The 24,489-nt window shown below is 44.2% G+C and overlaps 1 protein-coding gene across 2 annotated transcripts; it reads right to left on the reverse strand.

The window, feature by feature from the left end:
• Nucleotides 1-2,431: 2,431 nt before the first annotated feature.
• Nucleotides 2,432-13,513, reverse strand: CEBPZOS (CEBPZ opposite strand). 2 transcript variants are annotated; one of them, XM_063441356.1, is made up of 6 exons: nt 13,355-13,513; nt 11,046-11,106; nt 9,893-10,012; nt 7,002-7,046; nt 4,761-4,839; nt 2,432-2,549 (listed from the first exon to the last, which is right to left on the reverse strand). In XM_063441356.1, coding segments are annotated over exons 3-6 (225 nt in total). In that variant the 5' UTR covers nt 9,993-10,012; nt 11,046-11,106; nt 13,355-13,513; the 3' UTR covers nt 2,432-2,548. The 2 variants fall into 2 exon arrangements, with proteins under 2 accessions (XP_063297426.1, XP_063297427.1); XM_063441357.1 differs by lacking the exon at nt 11,046-11,106.
• Nucleotides 13,514-24,489: the final 10,976 nt, after the last annotated feature.

Genomic DNA, 24,489 nt, shown 5'->3' on the forward strand with positions numbered 1-24,489 from the left:
CCCACTTGCTTGTTCTGCATTAGCATTTTTGTCCATCCTGTAAAGTCTAGGACTGTCTAAGTGTGTCGGCTGACATGCTCAGCCAATTAATTCTGTGCAAATTTGGACTGAATTGATATGTGGAACTATAACTGTGAAATAGCAAGCAAGGTTCAAGGCAGCAGGCCTTAATCTGACACTGAACTGAGGGATGGTGTCAGGGGCATGTTGGCACCATAACCAATATAGCAGGCTACAGGGTTTATAGTGGCCCCTTTAAAGTGTCTGCATATACTAAACAATATCTGAGTTTATAAAAGATTAATATTTGGAAAGCTGGAGCACGAATAAGTTATAAATAACCCGTTCAGGATTATTCACTATACAGTGTTAAATTGGAAACTCATTTCTGCCTTAAATTTGAAATGGTTTACCTAGAAAAAAAATATCCTACAGTTATCCATTAAAATGTGAATTCATTTAAATTCATAGCAAATCTGAAATCATGTGTCCAAACAGTCAAATAGAAAATAAATAAGCAGGGATGAGAGACCTGCTGTAATGTAAAGGGAGGAGAGAGATAAGGTAAGAGAGGTAAATCTGAGAGTGTCGACTGCTGAGTGCTCTTGAAAGTGTGTTCTTACCTGGCTTGTTTGGAAAACAGTGGCTTGTACAGTTTAAGGTAAGACAGTCTCTTGATTTTTACTACTGCAGACTTGCTGACTAACAGTCTCAGGATCACTACTCAGTGAGGGTCTTCACTAAAGTGAGGATTAAATTTGAAATTCACTTTAAGGTTCAAAATAATCTTGAAGAATTCTCTGAATCAGCTAGGCTTTGATTTAAAATTCACTTTGAATTCTCACATTAAAGGAATACTATAGTCACCAAAACAACATTATCTTAATGAAGCAGGTTTTGTGTATAGATCATGCCTCTGAACTTTCCCTGCTCAATTCACTGCCATTTAGGAGTTAAATCACTTTGTTTCGGTTTATGCAGCCTTAGCAATACCTCTCCTGTTTGTAACTTGCATAGTCTGCATGAAAACAAAATAGTTTCACTTTCAATCAGATGTAACTTACCTTAAAAGATTTTAACTCCTGCTTTGTAAATTGAACTTTAGTAACATACAGGAGACTCCTGCATGGTCTAGCAAGCTATTAACAGAGCAGGAGATAAAGTCTAAAGGAAGGATAAACATTATCTGACTCTTTACAGGAACTGTTTAGGAAGGCTGTGCAAGTCACATGCAGGGAGGTGTGACTAAGGCTGTATAAACAAAGTGATTTTAAATCACAAATGGCAGAGAATTGAAGGGCATGATTTATACACCAAACTGCTTCATTAAGCCAAAGTTGTTTTGGTGACTATAGTGTCCCTTTAATAAAAAAACTGAATATGTTGTTACTTGGCATGTTTAAAAGACTGTGACATGTAAGTATTTTTATTTACTTATTCAACAGTTAATACATTAGAGATTCTAGTTAAAATTGTGGTAAATCAGATAGATGGAATCCTTGGTCAGCAATCCGCTCGTCTCCCCCTTTGGGGACAAACCTTAGCTGAAAATCAGAATGGGTGTGATTTCACAGAACCCCGGTATAATTTCACATTTTGTAGATCTGGGAAAGAAGCCAAGGAGATTAACCCTGAGTCCCAGCGGTTAATGATTGGAACCAGACAGAACATGTGTAGTAATTAATTATATCTACATATTTTTGCCCTTATTTCTGTATGTCTAACAGTTTCTTACCAACTATTGTAAATAAAGTACCGTAACATCACACATTTTCCTCTAAAATGTGAGGCAGCAATCAAAGCGATCTGTAAAACTTGTTTTTAAGAAATAATAAACCATACATTTTTCATTGCAATGGCTTAAGAGCCTCGTTTTTGCACACTACTTGTCGTTGTGTACAATTGTTTTTAATCCTTATGAAATAAAGCAGTATAAAAAAAATGGTTATGTAGTTCTGACTCCTTTGTCGAAATTAAACGGAAAAAAACGGAAATGTTTTTATTTCGACTGTAAAAGTTAGCAAATACGAATGACTGGCAGTAGCCAAAAGGTAGACCATTCAATTAGAAATAAGACTCCCATGGCGCCTGGCAATCAAAGCTTCACAGTTGTTGTAGTCTACCAGCTAGGCACCCTTTGGCCAAACCCTGTATTAGAATACATAGTTTCTGCAATCCATTTTATACAAACATTAAAATAAACATGACTATTGTCTCTCCAATTGAATCTTTGAAATCTGCATTAACAACATAAAAGGGAAAAGAAAATTACTCGTACAACCTGTTTGGCATTGCTGGTAGAAAGTTAATGTTTTCTAAAGAAATAGTTATTTTATACAAAGCATTTCTTAAAACATCTCAAAAGAGTTAGTGCCACTAGTTTAAAAAAAAAACAACAGAATTAAAATGTTTGAAAAATTTCACATTTTATTACCAAGTAATAAGGCTAGATGCTAGCCACAGGTATATAAATATTGCATCGTCTTGTGTGCAAACCACAGGAATTAAGTCGTAATAGGTTCAGTTTGTATGCAGCAAAACTGTGAAATCTGTATAGGGAAAAAAAAAATAGGGAGTTGTTATGTGCATCATTCAATACGAAGCTTGTAGTACTATTAAAAAAAGCAATCATGGGGGGCGGGGCTTACCAATCGTCCTGACCAGACGCCATTTCTGAAGCTCCCAAAACTGAAAATCGAATCTTGACGATATCTACTAAACCGATCCCAATCCGACTTCCACACAATCACAGCCGAGATCAGAGGAACATATAGCATCGATAGATGCCTTTTTTCCAACCACCAAAGTCAGCCCGACGGAAACCCAAAACCGGGGCCTACGACACGCTGCAAGGCCTGGGGAGCTTCCTGGGAGGAATAGCAGCGCAAAGAGCGGAGCAACCCTACACCCACACAGTACAGGCTTCACCCCAGAGCATGCCAGGCATGGGTAGGCGCTCCCAGAAGACGCACACCTCGGCGGAAAGTAGGGACATAGGAACTATGTTCCAGAAGCCACCGCCACCTAGGCCTCCCGCTGTCGAGGAAAGAGAGCAAGTCCCGGCACCACGCCAAACGGGGCCCGAGGGCTCACCGCACTCACCAGCACAGCAAGATGGGCCTCCAGACCCTCCCGATGACTCAGCTCCTACTACGAAAAAGGACCTAAAACTCCTCCTAGCCGAAATACATAAGCTACTCGCGGCCGACTCGGCCATTCTTAAAACGGAGGTCCGAGCAGTGTCGGAGAGGGTCGGAACCAACGAAAAGGCCCTAACAGAGGTACAATCTCACCTTTCCGAAGTACAGGAATCCATGCAAACACTGTACACGCAGCAGCACTTTCTGTCGCTCAAGCTCACCACACTGGAAGATCGCCAGCGGCGAACTCATGTTAAAATCAGGGGCATCCCTGCAGAGGTTACGGCCGAAGAGCTACCCCACTACATCAGGAGACTGCTGGCCGCGGTTCTGCCACACGCAAAGGCAAAGAAGGTAGCAATTGACAGCATCTATCGCCTCCCAAGCCCATCTCACATAAAATCCACAGCGATACGAGATGTCATCCTCCGTTGCACCTCACTACCTGATAAGCTGCTGATCATGTCGGCTATAAAGGGCAAAACTCCCTTTACTTTTGAAACCGCAAGCCTCTCTTTTTTTCCAGGACTTAACGAGGGCCACACTCCTACACCGTAAATCATACAGCATGGTAACAGCACAACTGCGAGCGGCGGGGCTACAATACAGATGGGGACTGAATGGGTCCCTGACTACGACCCAAGGCGGGACGACACACACTCTGACATCCATGGCGGATGCACCGATCTTTCTGGAGACGTTGGGACTATCGCACGCTGATGTGCCCTCCACCTCGGCATCACAGGCGGCAATATGGGACCCTGCGTCCATACCACCGTTTGTCCCACGATCTATGAACACGCAGGGCGCAGACAGCCCTGAATGAACACTCGTCTACACATGTGTTAATATGCTACTTAAGTTCACTTTTACTTTTACTTTCATAGTTGATATCTATATGTTCTGTTCTACCTCTCTAGATGCGGCCCTATTGCTGCCCTCTAATAGGACAAACTGACAGAAGAAATAGCCGGCTTAATCGGCTGACGTAGAGACCACATTACATGGTGGACCAAACACCCCCCCCCCGCAACCCCCTTGGTCAGGGGCTCATAACCCGCACACGCATGACAGCGAACGCATAACTCACATCTCGGGCCTCCCGGCTCAGATCTCACATAGCGTGACACTAATCTCTTATTACAAGCATGATATCTTACCAATAGTGGAACTAACAGGTCACCATTACGAACCCATTGCATCTCCCAGACACACTGACCCCATATAAAATTGTAATGTTGTACCTTGACGGAGCCTGACATATGTACCATACCGTAAACCTTCATGAAAGCCTGCTTGTGAGACTCGGGCCTATGGGTCACGGGCCTGTAGAGCCATAGGCCACTAATTTTACAAAGCATCAACCGTTGTCACAGATACACTGCATATTATCTCACTACGTTGTTAACTGTTTGTACCCAATACCTGCAATGTTGTGCTATACTTGTTACAAAAAGAAAAAAGGAGGCTACTTTTTACAGGAGCTCGTCCTCCCTGACTGCGTTCAGGGCTGAGCGACCTTCCATTGTCATTCTTTGTACTGTTTCGCTTACCTGCCTCACTAAAATAAAGAATTTAAAAAAAAAAAAAAAAAAAAAGCAATCATGCAAAGAAACTCACCATTTTATCTCAGACCATTTCTCTGCATCAAGTTCCCGTATTCCATAAATCCCAGCCCATTCATTGGACTTATAGAACACTGTGTACAAAGACAAATTAGGCATGATCGTGTGAATAACATTTAACAGTGCTTATATAGCGCTCCAATCCAGAGCACTTTACATTTGACAATTGTTCATAGGTGTTATTGGAGACAGAATGATGTACAAATAAATATACAGGCACAAAAGGAAAGCATTTGGACTTTAGTCTTAGTTCTAGATCTTTTACACAAAGTTGATGCAATGCTTCAGCCAATTTTACAGTACTGACAACTTATGTTCTTTATTGAGAGTATACACATTGTGCTTGCAGATTTGCCAACAAACATATAGATTAGAAGAAAAATCTTTGCCAAAAAAATTGACAAAGAAGAAAAGAAAAGGCCTCCCACAGGTGCTCTAGTAACTCCCTATCTGATAGTCTTGGCTAGGAATTATAGAAACATCACTCCGTTCAGATGCCAGAATGTTGGCGTCACACAGGAGCTTTGCTCTGCTTGGGAAGGTTCCCCTAGAAAGGCAAATGACAGAACACTGCAGGAAGAGCAGACAGACCAGTTGCTCTTCTGTAACAAATGAAGCTGTGGACATGGTGGATCTGGATAGGAGGTAATGAGAGTATATCTTATAACTTTACATTGAAGACATCATGTAGGATCGCTGTGATACAGGACTTATTCAATGTATTTGGGGCTCATTTATGTTAATTTGAAAATCGCATGACAGGTTCACTTAAAGGGTTTAAAGTTACTATCAGCCATTATCAATCCGTGCATAAAAAGTAGCAAATGAGTTACAATCAAAAATATGAACCACATTATAAACAATAAGGATGTTTCTTCATAGCTTTAGATAATAGGTATACTGACAAAAGGCAAAAAAGGAGAAACTGTAGGCTGCTTAAAGGGATACATATGCACCAAAACAACTTAACCAGGGAAACCCAGTGTTGGCAAAGGGAGAATGAAATAGGGATTCCACTGATCCTAATTTTGGACAGGGAGATGTAGTTCACAACATCTGGAGTGCCAAAGGTTGTCTATCCCTGATCTATACTAACGCCTTAAGACCCTGTAGCCGACCACGTGTAACCCGACTAGTTACTTCAGCTATTTTCTCCTCTCAACCAGACTGGAACCGTTGTATGATTAAGCTTGTATTGCCCCAATAACTAGACAAGACATAGTTCTGGGAGTCATCTGATTTTTATTTGGCCACACATGGCTTTTATGCACGGACCCCTGGCATTTAGGGTCTCCACAGCAAAAATACAAGGGGTTTTTCCCCAGGAGTCTCTGGGTCTAAGAGATAAGAGTGCGAAAACCATAACTCAATTATCTCTCAGTTACAGGGAAACATACAGAATATTACACAATCCCCCAAAAGTATCTCCAATATGAACAAGAACCCTACAAGAGTTATATCTCCTTGGATAGCCCTGGTCTGAGCACCTGACTTGACCAAATAGCGCTCAGATCCATTCGGTAGAATGGCATCCCCACCAGGGTAAAGTTCTGACCGGCCAGTTACGAGGTGAAAGCCCGAAACAATTCCAGGCAAATAGGTGCAACGATTGGTATTTGTTCGGGGGTTCCTGTGAGAACACCGCACAAGGGATTCCCTTCGTTTCAGGGAAGTGAATGCTCTCCCCCATCAGTAGCTCACATCTACCGAACGTCGTTCGAATAGCTGGTCGGGAAGTGGGGCAAGCAGCGGTACAATCTTTGCAAGGGTTCGTGCGAGTGCCTCGCCGGAAAGAGTTCCAGGCATGCAACTACCAAGAACCGCTGCCTAGGCCACACAAGGGAAGTATTCATTATTTCCCTTGCGGTTTCACACTTATGTTCACTGGTGTTAAGGTTCTAATGGGGTACAGTGGTGGTCCTTGTTCGGGAGTCGAATACAGTGGATTTAGGTAAAATAACTCCCAAACGTATGAAAAGATAAAACAGTCGAAAGGAACGGTACGTTCCGCCACGGACCACTTTACTAATGCTGACTCTATATGCAGACTGCTTCTTTGCACATAGATCATCGTAACAGTGGACACGTGCCAAGGAATGCCTGAAAGAGGGCTGATTATAACAGCTCTAGTCAGCTATGCTTTTCCAAAATGCCCATGCTGCAAAGATAACCAAAGTTAATACTTTACAATTGCCATAAAGGAAACAATTGGAGGAAAATATAAAAGGATACTTACTTTCTAAGACAGAGGGAAATCTTCTATTCATGGTATACCTAAAATCTAGTGGAAGACAGAATGTTAACTACTACAATTCTAAACTATCAAGATTGTTTAAATAGTGAATAGCAACTCACATGAGTTTCAGTTTTCTCATAAGTTTATACTTGTGCTAAGTACTAATCTAGAGTTTTTTTTCCCCCAATGCTCCCACCTTGTTTTCTTATAGAAACATAGAATGTGACGGCAGATAATCATTTGGCCCAACTAGTCTGCCCAATTTTCTAAATACTTTCATTAGTCCCTGGCCTTATCTTATAGTTAGGATAGGCTTATGCCTATCCCAAGCATGCTTAAACTCCTTTACTGTGTTAACCTCTACCACTTCAGTTGGAAGGCTATTCCATGCATCCACTACCCTCTCAGTAAAGTAATACTTCCTGATATTATTTTTAAACCTTTGTACCTCTAATTTAAGACTATGTCCACTTGTTGTGGTAGTATTTCTTCTTTTAAATATAGTCTCTTCCTTTACTGTGTTGATTCCCTTTATGTGTTTAAATGTTTCTATCATATCCCCCCTGTCTCGTCTTTCCTCCAAGCTATACATGTTAAGACCCTTTAACCTTTCCTGGTAAGTTTTATCCTGCAATCCATGAACCAGTTTAGTAGCCCTTCTCTGAACTCTCTCTAAGGTATCAATATCCTTCTGAAGATACGGTCTCCAGTACTGCGTTTATTTACATATTGCACTGTGCGTCTATTCTTATCCAAAAAGTTTCACTGAGAAAAGATTTCCTTATAGGTTTGAAACATTTAAAACATCTTTTCTAAGGGATTCCGTGCCTGCGTCCCGGTGGTGTGATGCAGTTCAAGAATGCAAGGCGATTCTCCCCCTCGGTCATGCTTCTCGCCATCAGCTTTGAATACTTTATCTTTCACACTGAATCAATTACTGGGAATAATGCCTTATCACTTGGAATGTGGCATGCTACCTATAAGTTAATGCTCCATAGATGTGAAATTCTTGTTTCAATACCCTTAAAGCGCTACTCCAAGCACCATGACCACTTCAGCTTCATATATATAATAAATAAACATAGTAGAAAGGACCGCACTCCAAGGTCTTTGTGATAATTTTCAAATAAAATTTAACTTTTATTTAATCCATATAAAAGTCAACGTTTCAGCCCCCACATGGAGCTTTCATCAGGACAAGAAAAATGTTGGAGTGCGGTCCTTTCTACTATATTTATATGATTTTGCCAGACCTGCACCGGGCATTAAGAATTTAACCAGGAGTGCAAGCCCTTGTTACTTATATATATATATATATATTTATTTATTTAATGAACTTTGCTGCAGGAGTTGTGACCTCAGGCAGGCCATTAGCAACCCAGAACTAAAAATATAAACAACAATATAGTCAATAATACCGGTATATAACAAAAGTAAAGTATTTACATGAGGAATCTCACCATTCCTCTCTGAGAAATCTGACAGGAAAATCCTCCCTTGTGCAGATATGCAGGTAAAGCAAAAGGGGGAACTCCATCTCAACAATTTCATGAAAATATACTGGCGGCTTTCTAAAAGGGTGTTGGCTTGCAGACATGAAGAGGAAATGGGACAGGCACTTCTCTAAATTTCCAAGACTCTTTCTCCTGATAAGAGAGGCAACGGCTTGGAACGCAGATAAAGATAGAATTTTATAACAAGACACGGAGGCTCATATTGCATATCGGTTTCTTTACTGTCCACCAATAGCAGCAAAGAATACAAACAGTAAGGAAAAAATTGTATACATAGTGATAAGCCACTCCCATACCCATACGTGTATGTTACTTTTGACCGGCGACTCATGTTTTTTCTACAGTTGTCCGTCAGCTTTGAACTTGCAATATGAGCCTCCGTGTCTTATTATAAAATTACATGATTTTGCTATTACATGAAAAAAAGTCATGATTTTATTAAAGACACGTAGGCGAGTATTTTACCACCCTAGATACATTTCTGAATTGGGGTATATCTTCCCACCCTGGTATATTTATTGGATGGTATTACGGTAAGTGGGGATAACATGGCATTTGGTTTCTGGTTTATACATTTGGAATGTAGGTCTGTTCTTGGGTTCTTGAAGGTCTGTTAAGAATGGTCTGTCTCTTCCTTACATGCGCACTAAGTTACGAGGACCGAAATAACTGTATGGCTCCTGTTTTCACATCTTAAATTAATCTCGTTTACTGGATGCCGACGGCTTGTTATATAATGGGATCCTCTACGTTTGGCGTTTGCTAGATGATGATGGATTGGTCCCAATTCATTGATTGGTTCCTGGTTTGAGTTTGACTGGATGTCAAGACAGTTGTTTCTTATGCGGTTGGACTGATTCTTCGGTTCCTGTTTGATGTTTTGTTAGTGTGTCGGATCTCTAAAGAAAGAGGAAATACCATGGGATGTGCTGGCTATTATACTGGGACTTGGTATGGGAGTGGCTTATCACTATGTATACAATTTTTTCCTTCCTGTTAGTATTCTTTGCTGCTATTGGTGGACAGTAAAGAAAGGGATATGCAATACTCGTCTCCGTGTCTTTAATAAATTCATGACTTTCCGTCATGTAATAACTAACCTGCAGTCTGAGTATTTCAGTGTATTTTATGCCCATAAATTGTTACTTATGCCTCAAATGCAGGGATTTAAACAACATTCCTTGTAAAGCGAAGCATTAAAATCAAACAGAACAAACGGTCAGAGTTAAAATCAGACAATCATAGATTGCAGGGGCAAATTGTAACTAATTGCATAACAATATATATTTACTGCACTTCATCTACTCTCCATTCTGCCAAAAGCACAAGTTATATATATATTGAATGATGTTGCTATTCCATTCCAACAATTTTTACCTTGACTTGAATTCATTTTTTGAAACACACCATATGCCCCAACCACACCAGCCACTTCCAGTAATACAATGCCCTTGAAGATTGTCCTTGCAACGGACATGCTTGTGCTGCGGTTTTAATCTGAAATGGAAAAAAATGGATGAAAATTACTCTTTAAGAGTTCACGGTACATTAGTAACTGTATAAGTATGTTACACCATATATGAATGTTATTGTATGCAGATTAGCTTTTTCACCAGATGTCATCATAAAACACGCACACTAGGACAATAGACTGCCGGGCAGGTTTCCTTATCAGTACTATCCTTATGCTGATCCCTGCATGTGTATGGGCAGAAATACCTTGTAATTCATCACATGAATGCGTATAAATAAAATATGAGTTTGCATTCCAATTCATTGTAGGACTCCTCACAATGTGTGACTACACCAGGTGTAGACAACCTACCCCTGGACAGAGCTATTGGCAGGTGATCAGGAGGACGGTTTGCAACTCATTTGCCACTCAATAAAATCATGCTACATGACAAACCTGCATTTCATGTCTGAATGGACTATCCCTATTAGTGGGACCTGCCTCATTATATAGGGTTGTTTGTAAATGCATTAAAAGACGTTTAAGCCCTAACTGGGAATCATTATGTGTGTGATTGTTTTTAGTGTTCGGTCTTATTTGCATGTTTCAGGATCTCCGCAGGTCTGTCATAGTTATTCACTGAACTCTTCAATGAAGCAAATTAAAATCTGAATGGCCAAACTGAGGCATAGATAGCTAGCTGATCTGAAAACCAATCTGTAACTCAGCCATAGTCCTAATATGGCTATTTTTGGCCTCAATTTGCAAATTCGATTTTAATTAAGTTTAATTGGAGTTTAGTGAAAAATCCTGCTGTGTATAACATAATAATAATAATAATAATAATAATAATAATAAGTTAACAGGTGTAGCTTATGGTCGTTGCCACGCAGGAGTAGTGGGAGTTTGAGCGCAGGGCTTAATTTTGTATGTCCGTATTTACTTTTGTATTACATAGCCATGCTTCAATGCTGTTCCCTATTAAGGGTAAAAAAAAGTGTGTAATAACCATTTCTGTCTCAGACATTTTGACTTTTAGCTAAAAGCAGCAAGGTGAATTGTTAATGTAGAACTCACCTTAGAGGTTTTTTCTTGATGTGGCAGCTGAGCTTACACTCTAGTGACAATTGGAATAATACTAAAAAAAAAAAAAAAAAAAAAAACTCCAGTTAACTAAATGTGCATAGGGATTTGGCATTGTGTGCGGGTAACATTTTGGCTTTTATTCTATATATTGGGGCTGATGTGTACTTTAGTCATTGCTACCGCCCAGGAGTAGTGTGGTGGAATCTCGGTAAAAATAAATTTAGTAGGCCGAGATTACCACGTGGCATGTGTACGTGCATATGCTGACGTATCGATCAGTTGGTTGCACGAGGCAAGATACGATCAGTAGTGTACGGAGCATGTGCAAGAATACAGGATGTAGTATTCCCCTCCTCCATTGTGCTGGACAGGCCATGCGGTCAAGCAGGAAGTTAATTCTTATTTGTATTGATTGGTCAAGAGAATGTGCGGGTGGAGCTTAATATGGGAGGAGTTGTGTGCCTATATAAGGAGCCTGCACTATTGTCCGGGGCTCAGAACTTGCTGTATTTTGGTGACATTAGTCCCTCTGAGTCCCGATCGGTGATCCAATAAAGAATCTCTTCCTTCCTGAAGAAACCTGTGTCCATCTCTCTGTGCTTGGCTTCCGTCAGTTTCTCCGGTATCAGTAGTGGGAGTTTGAGTGCAGGGTTTCACTTAAAACTAAAATACTCATGTACTGTCACTGCATACACAAATACACCCATGCACTAACACCGATGCTGGAGAACTCACAAGAGCACATGGTTATAAAATAACTACACCAAGTATTTTTTTTCCCATTCCCAAATAAGCAATCATTGCAATAAGCAAACCGAATCTGATGTCATTGCGGTCTATTATTATAAATTGTGCACTGGTATTTATTTTATTGGTATTTTGGAATCTCATGTTTAAGGGACATTAAGTCACTGCTTGATGAAGCAGTTTTGGTGTATAGAACATGCCCCTGCAGCCTCACTGCTCAATCCTCTGCCATTTAGGAGTTAAATCCCTTTGTTTATGAACCCTAGTCACACCTCCCTGCATGTGACTTGCACAGCCTTCCATAAACACTTCCTGTAAAGAGAGCCCTAGTTAGGCTTTCTTTATTGCAAGTTCTGTTTAATTAAGATTTTCTTATCCCCTGCTATGTTAATAGCCTGCTAGACCCTGCAAGAGCCTCCTGTATGTGATTAAAGTTCAATTTAGAGATTGAGATACAATTATTTAAGGTAAATTACATCTGTTTGAAAGTGAAACCAGTTTTTTTTTCACGCATGCTCTGTCAATCATAGCCAGGGGAGGTGTGGCTAGGGCTGCATAAACAGAAACAAAGAAAAAAAAAACTGGAGGGTCCCTTTCCCTCCCACCCCCCAATCCCCGGTTACTGAAGGGGTGAAAACCCCTTCAGTGACTTACCTGGGGCAGCAGCGATGTCCCTCGCCGCTGTCTCCGCCTCCACGACGCTCCTCCTTGTGATTACGTCGGCCGGTGGGCGAGACTAATCTCGCCCACCGGCCGAGGAGACCTAATGCGCATGCGCGGAAATGCCGCGCATGCGCATTACGTCTCCCCATAGGAAAGCTTGAAAACTAATTTCAATGTTTTCCTATGGGGTTTTGAGCGACGCTCTAGCACAGGAAACCTGTGCTAGAAACTAGGAAGTGACCTCTAGTGGCTGTCTAGTAGACAGCCACTAGAGGTGGAGTTAACCCTGCAATGTAATTATTGCAGTTTATGAAAAACTGCGATAATTAAACTTGCAGGGTTAAGGGTAGTGGGAGTTGGCACCCAGACCACTCCAATGAGCAGAAGTGGTCTGGGTGCATGGAGTGTCCCTTTAACTCCTAAATGACAGTGAATTGAGCAGTGAAATTGCAGGGGAATGATCTATACACTAAAACTGCTTTATTTAGATAAAGGAATTTAGGGGACTATAGTGTTCCTTTATGATATAGGATGCTTGTATAACTCTGATATTGTGCCATTTAACCTTTACCCCTTGTGGCAAGGGTGAAGACACTGACTGCACCTTGGGGTGACTTTCACAGTACCCTTGAGTCTTTTTCCCTCATGCACAGCCAGCCATGATAACATTACTGGAAGTATCAGTTTAATAGCAGTCACAGTCAGTGTTAAACAGGAAGCAGGAGGCTGTGTGTCTGTGATTAGCAGTGCATAATATCAAGCAGGAGCATCTCTGCTACTGGTGCTCACTTACTGTACAGTTCTTGTTTCTCCATTATGATCTAATGTTACATTCTGTAGTCAAACATCAGCAATTATTCATTCTCACAGTCTGACACCAAGGTTCTTACCACTCGCTGGGGCAGGAGTTTCTGAATCAGTCTTCGATTGCTCTTGTCTGCAGGATTGCCGAAACTAAACATTGCATTGGAAATGTTGCAAGCAAAGGTCACACGGAGTTCTAGTCACCCAAGCTGTAATACCGCTCCACACAGGAGGCTTTCCTTCCAGGCTCCATTTAAATGGAGCCTGTATTTAAATTAGGGTATCCACTGCCAAAATATTTAGAACTCTTTAGTGTCCAATATACATTGGCATTATGTTATTGTGTTATCATTAATGTATGCCTTTTTACCTGAAACTATCTGAAGTGAAGATTGGAAAATAGCTTGTGAGTGTATAACTTGCATTCCTGAAAATATTTTTTGCATTTTTAAACATGAGCAATTTTGTAATCTTTGCTGTTCATCCTGTCACAATAATGTGGGAATCCCAAAATGGTGTAAAGTTTTATGTTAGGCTGCAAAATTTTACAGGGTCTGTAACCCTTAAATGGGTCCTTTAGTGCCAGGAAAGCAAACCCGTTTTCCTGGCACTATAGGCTCTTGGAGTGCCCCCCTCCCTCGGGGCCCCCACCCTCGCGCTGAAGGGGTAAAAACCCCTTCAGTCACTTACCTTAATCCAGCACCAGGCTCCCTCTGCACTGGTAACCTCTCCTCCGACGCCAGCTCCCGAGTGGAGCTGAATGCGCATGCGCGATCCTATGGGGATCTTATTTGATGCTGGACTCCATGAGGACGTCCAGCGTCAAATAAGTGCGCTTTACTCCGTGTAAATAGCGGAAGCGGCCTCTAGTGGCTGTCAGGGAGACAGCCACTAGAGGCTGGATTAACCCTGTAGTGTTGATGTAGATTAATTTAGAAATAAACAAATATGTTTAAATGTCTATCTGTTCCTGTCCAAATCTGAGATGATTAAATTGCGTATACGCAGAAGTAAGTTCACACTGACACATGGAGTTCAGGTTAAAAGCACTTCGAGAAAATTTAATGGCATCTGGTTAAAAGCGGGCTCGCAGACCCTTATAAGAGCAAAATTACATCATCATTGCATATCAAGATAGCAGTAAATAAACATCATTAATTGGATTAAGTGTTAAGTGGTTATGTCAATGTCCACCCATCAATATTATTAATTGGCTCAAGAACTAAGTGGTTAGCTAGGTGCCCTCCCACCGGGAGGTGGCGTTATTCTGGACACGGGTGTGGACAGACGGCTCATGCGCCATCTTACCCAGCACGAGGCTTACTCGGTGGGAAGGGGGGCTTGGGCGTCATTTTGGGTAGTTAGTGATGTCAGACTCGTGGTCAGATTCAGGGTCCTTTTTATGAATAGAACATTTCATTAGGCCAGCTTTCTCATGGCCTTGGCTATACTTTGTTGCATGTTACAGGAGCTCAATAATTCCGGTTTGTTAGTCATGTCTTTCTAGAAAATACAGTCTTTATTCATTATACTAAATGCTTGTTAGGAAATTCTGTCATGTAATGTAGTTAAAATGGAGGATCTGTCAGGTAATGTGGTTAAAATGGAGTTAGTGCAAATATTCAACACAGGTTCAATACAGGTTTTTAATAATTCTACATCAGTCCCCCCTATGAAATGTTAGATTCTAAAAAAGATAAACTTTATTGTGTTAATACCAGAAGACGTGTTAGCCCAAAGACACAGAAACCCGTGGCCGCTAGCTAGGTGTTATTGCAAAGTGCAATTCTGTCCCTCAAGCTGACCCTCATAGGCTATCTCATCCGTCAGTACGGCTCTCGAACGCTTCACTCTCATGGGTATCCCACGGTGGCTAGCCCACCACTTCTCCACACGGTAGACTTTACCTATACTGACGGATGCTGTCCCTAAGCTGGTCCCTACCTAGAACTCTTGCACTTTATCAGTATAGGGGATAGTTTGCAGCGGTATACAGGGTGAGTTGAGATCTTGGAAATCTTGGTCATCAACTGTCAGATGTGCAAAAGTGGGTGCCGCTTGGTCTACAGTCTTCAATAGGAATTTTCTCAGGCAAGGGAGGACACAACAAACGAGAAGAGCAAAGATAAAAAGAGAAATTAGTATTGCCATACCAATATGCATTAAAGCTTTTTGCCATCCTGTCATCTAACCAAACCATCTTTCCCAGGGATCTTTTATCCCAGAATTCCTTTTTAACTCTTCAGAGAGCTCATTTAATTTTTCTATGGCTAAGGTGACTTTACCATTAGGGCCTGTGTTTTCTGGGATGTAAGTGCAACATGTCATGGTGTCGGGCAAAATTTTGCATACACCCCCTTTTTCAGCTAGAATCATGTCTAAGGCCATTCTATTCTGGAAGGACATTTGGGATGTAGCCTGCAGCTGTTCGGCTAATCCCTGGAGGGCATCCCTGGTGTAGTTAACAAAGCGTTGTTGGTTGTAATAAATGTAATTTATCCAATTCAAATTCTTGTTTGCAGTAACTATGGTAAAAAGTGATTCAAACCCTGCAGCAACTTCATCTCTTGCTTTAAATTCATTGGGCACCCCCCTAGGCACCCCAATGGCATCCATGTAAATGTGAGGGTCAAAACTGCCTTTTACTGGGGCTTCACGCTTAACCTTGGTTGGTGTGTGTTTGGACTCATGTGTGTCAGGGTGTGTGTCAGAGATAATATGTATAGGCATGATGGCTTTAGCCAGAGTACACTCCCCCCACCATTCCTTGTCCATCCTGGATCTTAGCTGTAAATCCCCACACAACCAGTAAATATCCCCCAATGACCTAGTATGGAATTGCAGCAGGTTCATGGAGACAGTTCTGTAGGTGGCACAATACCCTTTGGAGAAGTTACCCAAGAATGTACCAATTCCATCATAATTAGCATAACAGGTGTATTTACCTTTATAAACTGTAACACCGTCTGGGGGTTTGACATCCTTGGCTAAGAGAGGATATTCCACTGTCCATGCTTTGCAGAGGGACCTATTGAAATTGTAGTGGTAGGCAAAAAGACTCAAAACACATTCTTCCATATCTACTGGTAAGGTTAAAGGTACGGTGCCGAGGTGAGGCCGGGCACCACCATAGTTACATAGTTACATAGTTACATAGTTAGATAGCTGAAAAGAGACTTGCGTCCATCAAGTTCAGCCTTCCTCACACCTGTTTTTTGCTGTTGATCCAAAAGGAAAAAAAAAAAAAAAAACCCAGTTTGAAGCACAATTTTGCAACAAGCTAGGACAAAAAATTCCTTCTTGACCCCAGAATGGCACCACACACATAGCATGCGGTTCTGTTATGTTTGTTGGCATTATATTTCATCCATTCTAACCATAAATTAACATCATTAAAACCTGTTTCAGCGGCCATGGTATCTTCAAAGGTGGGGTTAGCAATTGCCATCATGTCTTTAAAGGACTGGATGTGTGGTTTTAATGGATTTGAGACCATATGGGTGGCCCCTTGCCACTCTGGAGAGTGGCACATATCTTTAAGGTAGAAATGCCCTAGCTTGTTGTAGGAACCTTTCTTCCAATACATTCCCATTACATACTGGTCTGCATCTGTTGGACTGGGATGCTCAATATTTAGGATTAATTTCATAGGTATACCCCCTCCAGGCTTCCTCAGAGTCATTCTATGGAGAAGGGATCTACCATGATCATCTACTTTAGATAAGGCACTTTTTGGTTTGTAACCCCAGGCAGGCCCGGCATTCCATCCCGCCGCCCCCCAATGGTTACAATTGTGCCCCCATTGTTTGTCAACTACACAAACATAGGGGTCCTTTAAATGAGGGATATCTCTATAGATATTTTGAATTTGTGACGTAGGGAATGGGCAATCTACAATGTCACAGTAATCAAAAAAGTGTAAGTAGCCACACGGGTACATGAAGAGTTGTACCAGAAGGTATACCCACTGGCATCTTTAGTAATTGCTACTTGTTGGGCCTTAATTAAGCTAATTAAGGAGATGATGTACCAGAGGCACATGGTTGTGCGGTATCTGCTTCCTCCGGGGCAGGGGTCTTCTTGCAATGGGAAGCGTGGATCCAATGTGGCCTGCCGGCCAATTTGACGGAGGTTGAGGTGATCAGGAGAACTTGGAATGGTCCGTCAAATCTTGGTTCCAGGGTATGTTTCCGCACAAATTTCTTGACCAGAACCCAATCTCCGGGAAGCAGGTTGTGGGTACCTGTGTCAAAATCGGGATCTGGAATTGAAGAGAAAACTTGGGCATGTATTTTGTTCAAGGCACTTGCAAGTTCAGTTACATAGTCTACTAAAACATCAGTCTGAAGCTGCAACTGTTGCGGATAATAACAACCTAGTCTGGGTGCAGTCCCAAATAGAATCTCATATGGGGATAGTGAGTGCTTCCCTCTAGGTGTGTGCCTAACGCTGAATAAAGCTATTGACAAGCTTTCTGGCCAGGGCATCTTTGTTTCTTGTGACATTTTTAACATTCTGGCTTTTAGGGTGCCATTCATGCGTTCCACTTTGCCACTACTTTGTGGGTGGTAAGGGGTGTGAAAAGCTAGGGTCACTCCCAGAGCATTCCAAATCTCTTTAGTCACTGTTGCTGTAAAGGCTGGGCCCTGGTCACTTTCAATGACTTCTGGAAGTCCAAATCTACATACAATATCTGCAAGTAGACGTTTTGCTGTTGTCTTGGCAGTGATATTGGCCACTGGGTAGGCTTCTGGCCAGCCTGAGAACATGTCCACTATTACTAGTGCATACTCATGAGGCCCACTCTTGGGCATTTGTATGTGGTCAATCTGAATTCTCTGGAATGGGTATGTAGGCTTAGCCAGGTGTTTCAAGGGCACCTTGGTTGGTTTTCCTGGGTTGCATTTTGCGCAAATGACACAGGCCCTACAGAAGTTGTTGATCAATGTTGTGATTCCAGGTGCTTCATAATACTTCTGTATGAGGGCAGTCATTAAGTCTTTTGACAGATGTGCAGGTCCATGTGCCCATTGGACAACTGCTGGATATAAATTCTTAGGAAGACAGAATCTAAGGTTGTTGTAGTATATACCATCCTTCAGGACTGCTCCTTTCTTCTTCCATTTCTGTATTTCTTCTGGGGTAGTTGCAGCTTGCTGCTCCCGTAAAACTCTTAGGTCAGTAGGAAGAGTCTGCAAGGTAAAAATAGGAATTTCTTCGTGTCCGGACACTTCTTCATCCACTTCCTGCAAATTTCTTGCTGCTTGCTTAGCAGCCTGATCAGCCAAATGGTTGCCCTTTGCTTCATCTGTATCCAACTTCCCATGTGCCTTCACTTTCAAGATGGCCACTTCTTCAGGGAGTAGGAGGGCATCCATTAGTTCCTTGATTGCAGAGCTGTGTTTGACTGGTGTACCGGCAGTGGTAAGAAATCCTCTTGTTTTCCAAATTAGGCCGAAGTCATGTGCCACACCCAGAGCGTATCTTGAATCTGTATAGATGTTGGCACGTTTTCCTTCGGAGATTTTGCATGCTGAAGTCAGGGCTTGCAATTCAGCTTCTTGTGCAGACATTGCTGGTGGTAAAGATGATGATTTGATAATTTCATCTGTTGTGGTTACGGCATATCCTGTGTGGTATTTTCCTTCTTCATCAGCATACCTTGAACCGTCCACAAACAGAGTGAAATCAGGATTTGTTAATGGATTCTCATGTACAGTTGGTAGATGTATTGTCTCCATTTTCATCTGTTCAAAACAGTCATGAGGTGTCTCTGGGTCATAGTCATTCACTATGACCAGATCCTGAAATTCATTTTCCAGGAAGTGACGTGGCCATGCTTCAAGATGGTCAGTTGTTGGGTATTTGACAATGCCATTTTCCTGTAACTGTGATTCATCCATGGTGGCCCATAATTTTGCCATGGGCCCAAGATCATTCCATGATTTTGTTTTCAACTTGGTGACAGGGACATGTGGAATGGCAGTATCCCAATGACGGTACAAATATTTGAGTCTTGTGCAGTGAGTTTCACCTCCACCAGGTGATAAAGCTCATCTTCGTAGCAAGCAGGGCCGTTTGAAGGAATTTGGGGGCCCCAAGCAAAACGGACATGGAGGCCCCCCCCAAACTCCAACCCCCCCCACCCCCCTCCCATCCCCCACATGCACGCTCAAGGTCTGCCCCCCCCCCCCTCCCTCCCTCCCTCCCTCCCCCCCTGAGTCCGCCCACAGGGATGCAGTGTCTGCAGGGCCGGTGCAAGGATTTTTGCCGCCCTAGGCAAAAGTAAAGTTTGCCGCCCCCCATGTGACATCACAGTGCCCCACCCATATGATCTGCCATGTTAACTAACACAGTGCTGCAGTGCCGCCGTGTTTACAATAAAAGGCCTGCAGGGACAGGCTATAGACACCAGAACCACTACATTAAGCTACAGTGGTTCTGGGGACTATAGTGTCCCTTTAATGTGAGGTAAATTAGAGATTAGTGCCACGAATAATATACTAGATTGCCTACTTACAACCAGATGAGGATGATGATGGGCTTCAGCTGCCGTCTGGCTCCACTGGTCTGGTGTAGAACAGGCTCTCTGGAGGCGGTTTGTAACTGTGGTCACAAAAATCAATGTTCTGGGAGAACGGGAAGCAGCTCCATTTTTTGAGGGCCATTTACACAGTTTAAGGTCTGGGTCCCAGGGTCCACCTTCATGTTCCACCAATGAGTTTGTTCACAGGGTTGTGTGTGTGTGTGGGGGGGAGGGGGGGATGTCCTGATGTGTGTAAGGAATGCATTGTGTGAATCTGTGTGTCACGTTTAAACATTTGTTATGAAGGAACACAACTGCAGATTTCGTATAGTTGAATATTTATTAACGAAAGTAAAATGAAAAGACTTTAATTCCAATTTACAGGTACTGTAGCTTTAAGTAGTAAACGATAACTGAAGTCCACAATTACAGGCACTGTAGCTTTAAGGAGTAAATGATAACTGAAGACCACAATTACAGGCACTGTAGCTTTAAGGAGTAAATGATAACTGAAGTCCACAGTTTCAGGCACTGTAGCTTTAAGGAGTAAACGGTAGTAAATTGCAGACACTGAATCAATAAAGAGTCTCTTAGTAGAGTTAACGGTTTAGGTGATAAGTAATTACAATAGCTGTTCCATACTTTAACTGAAGCAAGACAGATGCAGATAACTGATATGAAGTATGAGTTGAAGTTAGCTGTAACGGGATTGTTTTTACCAAAGGACTTTTGGAGACAGGTAATAACAGCTTTTAGATGCAACTCTTATCACATTGGTTTTACTTAGCTTCCGGCACATAGAACACTGGTTCCCGAGATCTCCTCAGAGGCGTATGAAGAGTGTTTAATCTTTAGTCGTGGATGAGGAGAGGTGAAGGGAACTTTGCAGAGTCTTTCAGTCCGGTCTGGTATTAGAGGCTTTCACCATGAAGTTGTAGCCGGGTTGTGAGTAAGGAACGTAGTTCAATAATCCAGCCCTGATCAGCTGGTGCAGTCAGATTAAATAGGCAGACCGTGTCATAAAGGGGTGTGGCTAGGCTCCGTGGAACCAGGAAGTAAGAGGATACCATAGTTAAGGCATGACACTGTGTTTGTATGTGTAAGGGCTGCAAGGTGAGTTTGTGTATGTATGGGATGCAGTGTGTGTGTCTGTAAGGCAGTGTTTCCCAGCCCAGTCCTCAAGGCACACCTACCAGTCCAGGATTTAAGGATTACCCAGTTTTGTCTAAGGTGTTTTTAGAAAAAAAAGAAAAAACACCTTAGACACAACTGGGTCACCCCTAAATCCTGGACTGGTAGGTGTGCCTTGAGGACTGGGTTGGGAAACACTGCTGTAAGGGATGCACTGAGTGTGTGGAAGGGGTGCATTGTGTGTTGCTGTGTGTAAGGGATGCATTGCTTGTGTATGTGTGTAATGCATTGTGTGTTTTTCTGTGTGCAAGGGGTGCATTGTGTGTGTGATGGATGTCAATCTCCCCCCCTACCCCGTCAATTTCCTTCTTCTCCCCCCTCTCATTGCCTTCTTCCCCCCCTCCAATTTCCTTCTTCTCCCCCTCCCTCTCATTTCCTTCCTCCCCCTCCAATTTCCTTCCTCCCCCTCCAATTTCTTTCCTCTCCCCCCTCCAATTTCCTTCCTCCCTCCCCCCTCAAGTTTCCTTCCTCCCTCCCTCTCCCCCCCACTCCCTCAAATTTCCTCCCTCCCTCTCCCCCCCACTCCCTCAAATTTCCTCCCTCCCTCTCCCCCCCACTCCCTCTCATTTTCTTCCTCCCCCTCCAATTTCCTTCCTCCCTCCCCCCTCCAATTTCCTTCCTCCCTCCCCCCCAATTTCCTTCCTCCCTCCCCCCTCCAATTTCCTCCCTCCCCCCTCAAATTTCCTTCCTCTCCCCCCCAAATTTCCTCCCTCTCCCCCCCACTACCTCAAATTTCCTGCCTCCCTCTCCCCCCACTCCCTCAAATTTCCTCCCTCCCTCTCCCCCCCACTCCCTCAAATTTCCTCCCTCTCCCCCCACTCCCTCAAATTTCCTCCCTCCCTCTCCCCCCACTCCCTCAAATTTCCTCCCTCTCCCCCCCACTCCCTCAAATTTCCTCCCTCCCTCTCCCCCCCACTCCCTCAAATTTCCTCCCTCCCACTCCCTCAAATTTCCTCCCTCCCTCTCCCCCCCACTCCCTCTCATTTCCTTCCTCCCCCTCCAATTTCTTTCCTCTCCCCCTCCAATTTCCTTCCTCCCTCCCCCCTCCAATTTCCTTCCTCTCCCCCTCCCTCAAACTTCCTTCCTCTCCCCCCCCAAATTTCCTCCCTCTCCCCCCCACTCCCTCAAATTTCCTGCCTCCCTCTCCCCCCACTCCCTCAAATTTCCTCCCTCCCTCTCCCCCCCACTCCCTCAAATTTCCTCCCTCCCTCTCCCCCCCCACTCCCTCAAATTTCCTCCCTCCCTCTCCCCCCCACCCACTCAAATTTTCTCCCTCTCCCCCCCACTCAAATTTTCTCCCTCCCCCCCACTCAAATTTTCTCCCTCCCCCACTCAAATTTTCTCCCTCCCCCCACTCAAATTTTCTCCCTCTCCCCCTCCCTCAAATTTCCTTCCTCCTCCCTCCCTCTCCCCCCCACTACCTCAAATTTCCTCCCTCCCTCTCCCTCCCTCTCCCCCTCCACTCCCTCAAATTTCCTCCCTCCCTCTCCCCCCCACTCAAATTTTCTCTCTCCCCCCCACTCAAATTTTCTCCCTCCCCCCCCCTCAAATTTTCTCCCTCCCCCCCCCCTCAAATTTTCTCCCTCCCCCCACTCAAATTTTCTCCCTCCCCCCACTCAAATTTTCTCCCTCCCCCACTCAAATTTTCTCCCTCCCCCCCACTCAAATTTTCTCCCTCCCCCCCACTCAAATTTTCTCCCTCCCCCCACTCAAATTTTTTCTCCCTCCCCCCCACTCAAATTTTCTCCCTCCCCCCCTCCCACTCAAATTTTCTCCCTCCCCCCCACTCAAATTTTCTCCCTCCCCCCCACACTCAAAATTTTCTCCCTCCCCCCCACTCAAATTTTCTCCCTCCCCCTCCCTCAAATTTCCTTCCTCTCTCCCCCCAAATTTCCTCCCTCCCTCCCCCCCCACTCCCTCAAATTTCCTCCCTCCCTCTCCCCCCCACTCCCTCAAATTTCCTCCCTCCCTCCCTCTCCCCCCCACTCAAATTTTCTCCCTCCCCCCACTCAAATTTTCTCCCTCCCCCCACTCAAATTTTTTCTCCCTCCCCCCCACTCAAATTTTCTCCCTCCCCCCTCCCACTCAAATTTTATCCCTCCCCCCTCCCACTCAAATTTTCTCCCTCCCCCCCTCCCACTCAAATTTTCTCCCTCCCCCCCACTCAAATTTTCTCCCTCCCCCCCACTCAAATTTTCTCCCTCCCCCCACACTCAAAATTTTCTCCCTCCCCCCCACTCAAATTTTCTCCCTCCCCCACTCAAATTTTCTCCCTCCCCCCCACTCAAATTTTCTCCCTCTCCCCCTCCCTCAAATTTCCTTCCTCTCCCCCCCAAATTTCCTCCCTCCCTCTCCCCCACTCCCTCAAATTTCCTCCCTCCCTCTCCCCCCCACTCCCTCAAATTTCCTCCCTCCCTCTCCCCCCCACTCCCTCAAATTTCCTCCCTCCCTCTCCCCCCCACTCAAATTTGCTCTCCCTCCCCCCACTCAAATTTTCTCCCTCCCCCCCACTCAAATTTTCTCCCTCCCCCCACACTCAAAATTTTCTCCCTCCCCCCCACTCAAATTTTCTCCCTCCCCCACTCAAATTTTCTCCCTCCCCCCCACTCAAATTTTCTCCCTCTCCCCCTCCCTCAAATTTCCTTCCTCTCCCCCCCAAATTTCCTCCCTCCCTCTCCCCCACTCCCTCAAATTTCCTCCCTCCCTCTCCCCCCCACTCCCTCAAATTTCCTCCCTCCCTCTCCCCCCACTCCCTCAAATTTCCTCCCTCCCTCTCCCCCCCACTCAAATTTGCTCTCCCTCCCCCCACTCAAATTTTCTCCCTCCCCCCCATTCAAATTTTCTCCCTCCCCCCCACTCAAATTTTCTCCCTCCCCCCTCCCACTCAAATTTTCTCCCTCCCCCCCTCCCACTCAAATTTTCTCCCTCCCCCCCACTCAAATTTTCTCCCTCCCCCCCACTCAAATTTTCTCCCTCCCCCCACTCAAATTTTCTCCCTCCCCCCACTCAAATTTTCTCCCGCCCCCCACACTCAAAATTTTCTCCCTCCCCCCACTCAAAATTTTCTCCCTCCCCCCACTCAAAATGTTCTCCCTCCCCCCCAAATGTCCTCCGTCTCCCCCCAAATGTCCTCCCTCCCTCTCCCCCACCCCCACTCACTGAAATGTCCTCCCTGAGTCCCTGACACCCGGCGGGCGCGCGAGGGAGCACTCTCCCTGGCTGAGTGCTTCCTCTTCAGCTCCCTCGCGCGCCGCGTACTGATGCCGGAGCCGGAAGATGACGTCATCTTCCGGCTCCGGCATCAGTACGGTGCGCGAGGGAGCTGAAGAGGAAGCACTCAGAGGAGAGTGCTCCCTCGCGCGCCCGCCGGGTGTCAGCAGGGCCAGCCTCTGGGGGGCCCTGAGGTGACCGGCTGCTGGGCCCCCCAGGAGAAGAGGCTGGCCCAGTGGGTACATACAAGCAGTTGCTTGTTTTGCCTGTCGGCTAGCGACGGGCCTGGTAGCA

Source organism: Pelobates fuscus, chromosome 2 (assembly GCF_036172605.1).
Source record: "Pelobates fuscus isolate aPelFus1 chromosome 2, aPelFus1.pri, whole genome shotgun sequence".
NCBI classification, from domain to species: Eukaryota; Metazoa; Chordata; class Amphibia; order Anura; family Pelobatidae; genus Pelobates; species Pelobates fuscus.